The following is an 11470-nucleotide window of genomic DNA, read 5'->3' on the forward strand; positions in this document are numbered from 1 at the left end:
ATCTGTGTCCATTGGGATAGGTACTCTATGGTGCGCGTCACTTAGCCACCACTGCTTTTGAACAATGTTCTCACCCCCTTGAAAAAAAATCAGATTTTTATTTCCTCTTGTAAAAATGATCCTTTCAATGAGTAGAGTAAAGCTACAAGAGGAATTTTTGATTGAATCAAATCTGAGCGAGTTTTTTAAAAACAAAAGGGATAATTTGGCCACCTAAAGTACTATGACTCCCCATCAATCGAAAATGCGAGCCAATGTCTCTGGAATACGTCTGTGAGACTTGTACTTTGTAGAGCTGAATTGCTTAACCTGAAACTGGGCATCCTTTGTGCTCAGACCTGTCCGATATGCCTCCATCCAGCAGTGGAGCTCCCTCATATTTTCCTCAAGCTCGCTGCCCTCCAACTCGCAGAGGCTATCGCACTCCGACCTTTCGCTATCAGCATTCGAGTCTGTTTCATATTCATCACCTGTATCTGACCAATAACAACTGACACCCCCAGTATAACCACACTCATACTCGGAGTCCAGCTCTATTGGGTTAAGCTCCCTGCCACTGAGTTTGGACGGCTCCGATGTTTGTTCCTGCAACTCGGAATAGGTTTGTGTGGGGGTGGCTTGAAGAGTGGAGTTACTGTGCTCGGCAGTTGGAGCTGACCATCGCGCGGCCCTAGCGTGAGCAGCTGCTACCTTCCTGTGGTTCTTGGGCATCAGAGACTGGTAAAAACAACATCTGCACCGATAAATTGTCGTCTACTGTAGCGCTACATGTTTCAAACTAGTATCGAAGCATCCGTTGGAGTTGCACGCGCAGAACTACGTAGGGTTAGGATTTAAATTTTTCTCAGACCGATTTGGCCACTGTTCAAAGGTAGTGGTGGCTAAGTGACGCACACCATATGCAGGATGCCAGAGCGTGTCCTCGTACGCTTATGCAGAGTGTTACAGGAATCCATTAAGGTGCGAAGTATTTCTGGGAAGAATGGATCAGTACTTGGTGGTTGTCAGACTATTCTTCATATTTGACTATACTTATTATATCCTTGTGATGGGCGAGATTCCGTGTAGGCGAGGTTTAGGGCGGAATTATAATATTAATGGAGGTATGATTTGATCAAGCCGAGATCTTGATGCCTTGGCATGAATATGCACGTGAAATGTATAATATGGGACGTTACTGCAGAGCAAATCAGTTCGTTCGTTTCCCTGACAAGGGTACCTCACCTGGGCCAAAGGTGTTTCTCAAACGGCGCGTGGCGATGACAAATCGGATAAGATGGGCAGTGGCTTCAGGATCTGAGATTGGGTATGGGTATAGAAAAGGTATTACGACCTGAAACACATTAAATAATATTGAGGAATGTGTCTCTCTGGTACTGTGTATATTCTACAGGAAGATAATAAACCACACCTGCGAACCGTATGTCAGGCTAGCTACTGTGTATAATTATATCAGCAGACATAAATGTTGATCGCAACCGCTGTCAAGAGTTCTCCCGATGATCGTAGAACTACCTTGTTCGGTGAAGTCGTCGACTTTACACGATATTGAAGGCAGTTTATTGTGCGACAGCCTGTAAGTACTATGGAACTCAACTTATAGCAAAGTTGTGCGTCTTCGTGGTTACATTTTACATTCGTGGTGTGATACTATGCTCCCTGTGGGTCCTCTATGGGTCGAGAATACAATCAAGGGGGGGAAGGAAGGTCAACATTACCCTCTTGGCGGATCAACGTCGAATGAGGAACGTAAACACGGTGTCCATCTACCCAATCCAAGATTTTCTCGAGGTCCCTACATTGATGAGGAACGTTGAAGTTTGGGTAAGGATTATCGAGTCCCTCAACCCAATCGTAAGTAACTATTGTTACATCAGAGCGGCACATAATGACCTGTCTGAGAATTTCGACGCAGTGATCTGATGTACAACATTAGCAGGCAGGATGTAGGCTGGGAGGCGACAGTATGCTAACCAAGATGGATGCGCCATCCGTCAGGTGATCGGACGAAGTCAGGATCGTGTGCCGTGTAATGGTCACCCCAAGTGGATTGGCGAACCATGTTCTATAAGGGGTGAGTAAAGATCGAGTAGCCTCCTGTTACGACTGACTATGCAATGGAGCTGGTGAATGACCTCTACTGTCGCCAGATAATTTCCGCCGTACTCTTCCGGAAACCTAGCCATGAATTGGGCAGGTTCTTCCCCTGTTCTGAGTAGTTGTTCGAGCGTCATAGCCAATAGGCGCCCTGAAAAGATTGTCAATCAGTAATGACCTCGATAGTAAGAAAGATATGCAACCATCGGCAGTCACTCTATCCCAAGCTACTTCGAGATCTGGAGACGGACTGCCGCGATATGCCGAACGATGATCCCAACTTCCATTGAACCTCACAATGCCTTTAGATTCAATAGCCTCGTTTGCTGGAGCTGTGATGGGTCAGGAAGGCATTTCAGTCATGCCGTATGTCCACCTACAGTACAGGAGTATGTCACCCTTCAAAGGTGCCCGTGCCCATAGCGTGAAAAAGAGAAACGTTGTGGATATCAGTACACCATGTATGAGCCATAGCGATACGTGAAGGCAGCGGGACTTTGAATGAGATCCGGTTTCTATACCCCTATGGAGAAGCTTCGCATCCTCGTCGTCCGCTCCATGGACAGGAGAATACTGAGCAAAATATTCTTTGCCCATACCGTACGGAGGAAGAGGAGGGATCAGATGGACACATGAATCGGACAGGCAGGACGAAACTTTGAAGCACTTGCAACATACGGCCTGTGGACCTCGGAGACCCGGAAGTGCCAACAATTGGATCTGAACTAAGACCCTGCTTAAAATTTCGGCTATCCTGTGCCATCAGATCTCATTGAGCTGGCATAACATACGTGCAACCTTTTCGAATCGACACATTATGACAAGTAGATCTCGGTACCAGATTCTGGGCACTAGTGTTGACGGAGAATCAGCTTTTGGGTTGCTCAGTATACGTTGAAATTTCGAATTCATTGTGCTCGAAGAACATTCTCTGGAGATGTCAGCCCATGGCTATTTCACTCGCATTAGTGGCCTTGGATCGCCGACGACGGGACGGGCACAGTGGTAGATATGGTAGACAGACTATTTTCAGGAGAAAGACGTCCCAGGCAAGCCCGAGTGAGTGCTTCTGCTGTCCATATTCGTTCCAGTATTTGCTCATATATGCATACTCGATATTGGTATGTTTTTGCTTGTAATCTTGGCACTTCGTGTAAAAATTGATGGGTCCAATAATGGGTGAGGTGCAGTCCGAGATTGGCAGTCCCGAGAGGTGGTGAAAACATGTATATATGAAGCACAGGAGGATGTACCTATAGATTCTATACCAATCAGAATAAGCAGAACCAGATGAAGGACAATCGATTATCACTGAGCAGTTAGGTTAGTCCTGAGTCCATGGATTAGGGATTCCGCTACGTCGAGCTGTCATACCACTTTTCGGCTGCCTTGTATTCTGACGGGAGGTACTGGTCGGTCTTCTGAGAAAACCTAGATCATTTGCCGCGGCTGGCAGAGTATGCAGCCGTGTGAACTACAAAGGGTATCGATACAAATAATTTATACTGTGAGAAAGTTATAGATACAGGCCAACTTCAAGTTGAAGGTGCCTTTAATAAGTTCCATCATGATCTCCTCCCGAACTTCATTATTTTGTCATAGCAAGTATAACATCCAGTGCATATGTGAACTTTTTGATCCGAGTGGATGACCTTTAATTAATATCGTGATCCAACTTCCAGGATATGGGAAGTTGCCAGCAAATCCCCTTCCCAGACAATATGATCGAAATGACATTTCAATATTGATCAACTCGTTTGGTGAGTAACAATCTTGAGAAGCGTGCCAGATTCCTTGATTACACGTTTCAAGTTGTTGTGTAGTCATCACTAGCTCTCAAAACAGGCTGCAGCGCGTTCACAACATGATATCTTGATATCCATCCTCCACATCAAAGAATCACAGTGAAGCATTTGCACGTAGTTTTCTTGACTATATCTCGCCGGCTGTCGTATTCAGCTCTGAGCAGTAGACGCAGCTGCTAACATGACTCAAGATTCTCCACACTCTCCTGTTGATGTTGATGAGGAGACAATCTTTGGTGACGTAGACAGGCCCGGTGCAAAACCTCATCTCAAATCTCGCATTCTTTGCCTGTGGCCTTGGTTAAGCATTGGTTCACTTATAGTCACATCTGTGTTCTCCTTCACGCTATGGATAACCACCCCTTCTGCTCATCTTGCTATATACTGTGAGTAGTCAGATGGCACTAGATGGTCAAAATGTTGACCAATTACAGCTCCAGCGAGTGCTGCCGTCGAGCCTGTTGTTGTAAGGTTCAATGGAACCATCGATTTCCCTTCTATCTATCGTATTAACGGTGGACCTCTCGAAGCTCCCGATTATCATGGCCCTCCTCCCCCAGAACTCGATGCTGCTTGGGCCAGGATTTCTGACGATGGTGTGGCATTCAATCTTATTCCATTGCACTGTCGGTCGTTATTCACTTCCATAAAATCACAGTGCCACCAATCCGGGTTACGATTGATGACCTACGTAAAGCTGGAGAAGTAGATCTACCAGCGAAGGTCAAGTATCCACAAAGTAACGGTGGAGGTTTCATGGCATCGTTGGAAGTCAATCACCAACTGCGTTGTTTGGTGAACTATGCTACACGTAGAGCCTGGTCATGTTTGGCTGATAACTCTGTAGAACTTCCTTCGCAAATCCTCTTGGCCCGACCATTACAAGTTGGATCCCTGGTTCCAGCGGGACCCCTCAGTAGTTCGAATGCATCTCGGTAAATTTTCCTCCTTACCCGACATACGTCCTGCTCATGGCAAACACTTAAGACGACTGCATCGAACTGATCAGGCAGTCTATTATGTGTGATGCCGAGGTCGCTATGATCACGTGGGACTGGGTAAAGAACCACACGAAACCCTACCCTAACTTCAACACCCGTCATGCATGCAGGAAATTTGACAACGTCATGGACTGGGCTGTCCAACATGCTGATCGATCCGAAGTTACTCGCATGGAGGATACGATCGACCTCCCTTTCCCTCATCAGTATAATACATGATGCGTCTTGCGGCATGAGAGACATCGCACCATGGTAAGCTACTTAATGATCGCACATGTTTGAGGTGATTGGTGCGAAATGTGACATGGAGTGACGTGGAGAGGCTATAGATGCCATCTTCCACGATGTAGTGCTTGCTTGACTACCAGGGGACTAACTGAATCGTGAAAACTAGGGAGCTAATAATTCGATAACTATTGACTTAACGTCTCCCAAGCATATCGCTGGTTGCAGTCCTGAGCCCCTTCAGCACAGGAGACCCATCTCCCTGCTCTGAACCTTGCTTCTCCAGTACTCCAAGAACATAATCCATAGCTGTGATGAAGCGCTCGAGTTCAACAATTGAAGGATTCTGCATATTTTTTTGGTCTCCTACATGGCATGGGCTGAATTCCTGCGAGGGACCTAGAAGTAGTGGGGCTGTAGGGCCAGATACCACTGCAACCTGCCGGAAAGAAGGCGGTCTCCGCGAGTGCGTCATCGACGGAGATGGTAGAATGGCGGACGCGTCGCTATCGGAGGTAGTATGGCTATAGAAGACAGGACTTGGGAGTTAAGGTACTGGACTCGGACACCCGGGCCCATTAAGCAAATATAACAGAAAACTTCCCTTAAGCTAAGGGACGATGAGACGTGAAAGAACACCTGTGAATCATTGCGCATGCTACTCCATGAGAATCACTGAGATCTCCATCGACCATCGTGAATCGGCAGGCATACTATTCAATGAGCACTCCACTGACGAATTTACCACAAACAACGGATGTTTTAACGTCGCGAACGAGAGCAATAACAAAACGTCGAATATTGACAGACAGACTCGACAGGCAAACTGAGGCGACTGCGGCAATGTGCCTGAGTCAGTGGTTGAAGGCATCGCTGCATAAACGACAGCAAATGAATTGACTCGAGCTCCACTCCTTCTATTCGAGCAACAAGGAGCATGGACGCGAGAGCCGGAAGTACACGGTTTTAACTTGCTGCTGGGTATCACCGAGCAGTGCAACGCTGTGTTCCGAACTTCCAGTAGTATGTGGAACATCAATTATGCAACCATCAAGATAAGTACCACGACGAAACGGACTTCGAACAAAAAAGGGTTCGCCTGCTTCCTGCGATGAGTGCTGATCATATCTTCCATTGCTAGTTGGTAACTGGACACCAACAGAGAGATGATCAACGCGAAGCTCTAGAACACCCCGTAGGCCCGCCGAGGTATGCATAGGGGCTCAGTGAAACGACAGCGTCACGGCCCGGGCCAAGACAACTTGAAGGTGTCAAATGACTCAAAGCAACTTTCATACTCCGTTTGGAGGTGCCGATGAGCGTGCCGTGTCTCTGACAGGCTTTATCCCAAACCGGACATTTCACTAGAAACTTTCAATCGAAAAGGCCCAAACACGGGAAACAAATGGGAAACCGATCGTGTTTGACAAGAGTCCTCCTCCACTAACGCTAGTTGGGCTAGCCGGGCCCCGGGATCTCAGATAGGCTGGGGTCGACTTATCAAGTGTCTTTTGGGGGGCAGCCTGTGCAAGGAGCAAGGAATGTCCCGCAGAGTGTGCCATGGTACTACGCAACAAATCTTTTAAGTTGAGCTGGATTTGTAATGGAGACTGATAGAATTGCCGCAGTTCCGTCAACCTTAAATTAAACCTGTCGTGCTAAAACTGCCAAGGGCCATATTATAAGACAGTTCAGTTCCCGCAGCACAATACACATGCTCTTCCCACCATTAAATCATCGCTTATCGTATACGGATCGTATCTACGTCAACCTCCATGAACCAAGTTCTAATCGACAACTGCGGAGTCTCTACTTCGCTTCGCTTTACTGATGCATCATTCTTCATCGAACCTACCAATCCCGACGATCACAAATCCTCTTGCTGCGCAGGCATATACAGAACACTTGAGTGCACAGAGGTGCCTCTTCGCAATGTCATTTCTGCCAAAGTTGCATCTGGCGCCGTTGAAGTACAATACCTGGTTCGCAAGGGCAAGGAGAGCCGTTTGAACCTTGTAATGACAAGCGGCACAGTTCAGAACGAAGATAGCGCGCGTGCCAAAAAGTGGTGTGAGGCACTACTTCTGGTTGCATATCAGGGTTTGTCAGGCTCCATGGCGCATGGCGTCTTTACTTATCTGGTTTATTAGGCGCGAATCCATTCAAGAATCTCAAGGTACTCGTTAACCCTCATGGCGGAAAGGTTAGCTTTATCCAAACTCAACCGCATGCTTTCATGACCGTCATTCTCAGGGGAAGGGAAGAGCATTATATGTCAGTAAAGTAGAACCCATATTCCTTGCAGCTGGATGTACATTGGATGTAACATGCACGTCATATTTTCATGGCACGCTTGCTTCATACTCACTGGTGTATTTCCATACAGACACCACCCATAGCGGTCACGCTATTGAAATTGCTCGCGAAATGAAGCTGGGATATGACGCCCTAGTTACTGTATCCGGTGACGGTTTGATCCACGAGGTTCTCAACGGGATAAACCAGCATGAACACCGTGACCAGGCATTTTGTATACCAATAGCACCTATACCAACTGGCTCCGGTAACGGGATGTCTCTTAATCTATTGGGCCTGAAGGATGGGCTCGACGTTTGTGCAGCAGCTCTGAATGTCCTTAAAGGTGTGTTCCATCGGTCGTTCTAAACGCCAGAGTTGCTGAGTATTGGAATCAGGACAACCATTGAAAACTGATCTATTCGCTTTCACCCAAGGAGATCGTTGCCGGATATCATTCATGTCACAAACTATCGGAATAACAGCAGATCTCGATATTGAGACTGAACACTTACGATGGATGGGCGATATCCGATTCATCGTAGGCTATATCCGTGCTAGTCAGTCTTTGCTGTACTCCCCTATCATCTTGCTGACTCCTTTAACTCAGTTATTGCCCGCAAATCGTGTCCGATCGAGTTATCAATGAAGGTCGTCGATCAAAACAAATCACGCATGATGGATGCTCTTCATGCACGACGAGTGGGCGAATCACCTATCCCATCTAGCCTTCCTAGTTCGCTCCTCAGTGACGACAAGAAACCTGATAGTGCAAGCTCTTCACATGAGGAGGAGTGGACCCAATTTAAAAGACCTATCCTGTGGATGTACGCCGGCCAAGGGCCGTTCGTTAGTCGGTAAGTAGCAGTATACTGCATTAAGAGATCGATTAGCTCACGAGCCCGATTAGGGCTTTGATGCAATTTCCCGTCTCTTTAGCTGATGACGGGCTTATTGATATTTCCATACAAGAAATAGTAAGTACGTTATGATTTGTTCTTTTGATGCCATCTGACACCTTGTTCGAAGACTAGTCGGAGGGCCCTCTTATGGGCCATGGACGGTGCCGAAGAAGGCCGAACGTACTGGATAAATACGGTAAATTCCTTATATCTTCGTTCGTGCATATGACTCACCAGGTATAATAGAACCGGTACTTCAAAGCGTCTGCTTACCGCGCAAAGCCGCTCGCCTCCAAAGGCACGCTCGTGGTGGATGGCGAGCAGGTTCCCTTCGAAGCGTTCCAGGTAGACGTCCTCAGCAGGCTTGGCACCTTTTTAGCTCCGTATCCTTATTATGCGCCGGAGTTCCTTGTACGAGACATCCAAGGGAAAACCTAGGGGACCAGTGTACGATTATAATTTCAATGATACCCTTCTTGTACATTGGAATTGGCTATCGACTGTGGTTGTGATACCTATGCCTTACTGACTACTTAATCCGTGAATACAGAGTTGTTAGCAATTTCGTCATTACTCTTGGGTCAAGCTGATGGCAATCTAGTCGTGTTCCTGAGTCCAGATGTATGTCCCATGGTTTGCGAGCGTATTGTTCGACTCATGTAGTCCAAGGCGGACAGAAAAGCGGAATGACCGGTGACCCAGTGCACCAATCTACCCCTCATCCGTCCATAATTTCACTTTCCACAAGTGCAATATCATCAGAGTCACCATCATTCTGATCATCGCCTGCCTCCGGTAAACCGAAGTAGTAACACAGGTTATCCCACAAAATAGACCGTGTTTCCATACTGCGGGACGCCAGCGCCTGCAGGGCATTGTAGCAGGGATACTGTGGGGGAGCCTGCTGGGAGCCAATTTCCTTCAGGACACGTAGAAGATCTTGAGGGTGTTCGTTCAACAACTTTTTCTTGTTGTTTTGTTGAATACAAATCTGCGAGTCGCATATGCATTGACCTTCCTGTTGCTCGAAAATCCGAGCGAAGTCCATCATAGAATGCCTGCCTCGTGCCAGGCAAAGCCAATCATCGGGCGTGAGGAGCCCCCACCGTGCGCTGCGTTCTCCAGGATGCCACATAAGAACGTTCCCTTGAGAATCAGTAAGCGGAGGGGGGTGGGAACTGCGGAGGGCATCAAAGTCCATGAAAGGACTAATTGTAGATAGCATATAAAACGCGGCTGGTAAAATTTCTGGAATATTGGCCTCCCTGGCCAAGCGTATGGCAGAAGCAGGTTCTAGCATACGATTGTCGATGAACTGACTGGCTGCATCATGTTGCGGTACTACGGATGCAGAAAGACCAGCGTAGTGCTCCATAAGTTTGTCCCATTCAGGGAGAGTGGATGGCCAGTCTGCATGGAAGCGAGCCCTGAGCAACTTCTGCAGGACGCGCACGAAATATTTCTGTGATAGCAGAAGGATCCCCTTGAACTTGATTGCAGCAAGAGGGTTTCGGTTCTCCAACATAGATAATATGGTGCTAAAAGTATTTTGCTTGAGAGCCAAGAGGGCCCATACAAGCACAGTGCTTACCGCGGGTAGTAAAGTGCTCGAAGAAGGTCTTCAAGATCTTTTGCATCATCCGGCATCCGTACCAAATCTACACCATCATACGTTTCTCTTTCTGCGGCAGAGGGTAGCGCAAACATGTCCGCAAATACTTTAGAGTGTGATCCAAGCACGGATTTGTGAACTCGGAACGCATGGGTTTTACCAGCATGGGCGGCTAAAAGGACTACACTGCCATCAGCATAGTACAGGTCCTCTGGACGCAAAAATTCGTCCTCAGCAGCCTACATTGGTTGTAAGTGCGATGGTGAACTGTTGGGATTGTCCAACTTTGCTAGATCTCACTTACCATTTGCCTAATACAAGATGCAGCTCAGCGGCGGCGATGGAGGCGTGACGGGTGTGATAGTGCGTGCCTCGACGCGTGACAAGCGCGGTCGTTGAATCACGTGGTGTCCCTCACGGGATCGGACTTTGAATTCAACCCTTCATAAGCTCAGTACACAGACGTCGCGTCCCCTCAACACTCTTCCCTTAACCACCACCCACCGCCGCCACTTGTACAGGCAATATATCTGGTGTGTATACGTTTGCGATATCGCACTGTAAATGCAAACTGACTCACGTTCACAGTCGCATACCTGTATACTCTGTAAATTAAAGCAATGGCACCTAAAGTAAGTTGATTCGTGATTCATATAGTTCTCATGTGTCAATTCGAGGACCCATTTTAGCCCGCATCCACCGCTGCCAAAGCCCCTGCATCCACCGCCTCCAAGGCACCAGCTAAGGCTGACTCTGGAGCAAAGGCTGCGAAGAAAACTGCTGCTAAGCCCCAGGCTCCCGCCGAGGGTGAGAAGAAGAAGCGCCGAAAGGTCCGCAAGGAGACATACAGCTCGTACATCTACAAGGGTGCGTTCATAGGTCATGGCAGCAATTATGGGCGACTGACTTTGTTTGTTGTGAAGTCCTCAAGCAGGTTCACCCCGATACTGGTATCTCAAACAAAGCCATGGCTATCCTGAACTCATTTGTCAACGATATCTTTGAGCGTATTGCTACCGAGGCATCCAGTATGTTTCCATCACTTGTCGTAAACCAGGTACTTATACTTTACCTCAGAGCTTGCGGCTTACTCCAAGAAGTCGACGATCTCATCGCGTGAGATTCAAACATCTGTTCGCCTTATTCTTCCAGGAGAGCTGGCAAAGCACGCCATTTCCGAGGGAACTAAGTCTGTCACCAGTAAGCACTCTCATTTAAGTTAGGTGATGATATTGATCATTGTTCTTCAGAATTCTCTGCCGGTTCCAAGTAATCTTTCTGCATATTTCACCGTGTATCGTTACCATACCGTGTACCTTTCGTTATTAGAGATACCTCCACAGTACTTTCATCGCATGAGGCAAAAATGAGCCGCCTATAACATGCTTCAATTCATATTCCTTTGACCATACAAAAACAGACTTGGAGTACCTGTTGGAGAGCTTATACGAGTTGCAAGTCATCGTGGTGAACTGAAATTCGAGTGAGATATATGTAAAGTCCATGATTTTGACAACACCAAAACACAGATCT

General features: G+C 47.3%; 2 protein-coding genes across 2 annotated transcripts; one reads left to right on the plus strand and one right to left on the minus strand.

Annotated features, from left to right (window-relative positions):
* Nucleotides 1-230: 230 nt before the first annotated feature.
* BJ212DRAFT_1408644 (uncharacterized protein) lies at nt 231-650 on the minus strand. Its single transcript, XM_041337451.1, has 2 exons — nt 504-650; nt 231-450 (listed from the first exon to the last, which is right to left on the minus strand). Exons 1-2 carry the CDS (start codon nt 516-518, stop codon nt 235-237), a joined length of 231 nt encoding a protein of 76 aa, XP_041185350.1. The 5' UTR covers nt 519-650; the 3' UTR covers nt 231-234.
* A 9907-nt stretch (nt 651-10557) lies between these two features.
* BJ212DRAFT_1306313 (histone-fold-containing protein) lies at nt 10558-11210 on the plus strand (the record flags this gene model as incomplete). Its single annotated transcript, XM_041333809.1, has 5 exons — nt 10558-10569; nt 10627-10804; nt 10861-10965; nt 11015-11137; nt 11188-11210. 5 exons carry the CDS (start codon nt 10558-10560, stop codon nt 11208-11210), a joined length of 441 nt encoding a protein of 146 aa, XP_041185351.1.
* Nucleotides 11211-11470: the final 260 nt, after the last annotated feature.

This window comes from Suillus subaureus (assembly GCF_016647635.1).
Source record: "Suillus subaureus strain MN1 chromosome Unknown BJ212scaffold_266, whole genome shotgun sequence".
NCBI lineage: Eukaryota > Fungi > Basidiomycota > Agaricomycetes > Boletales > Suillaceae > Suillus > Suillus subaureus.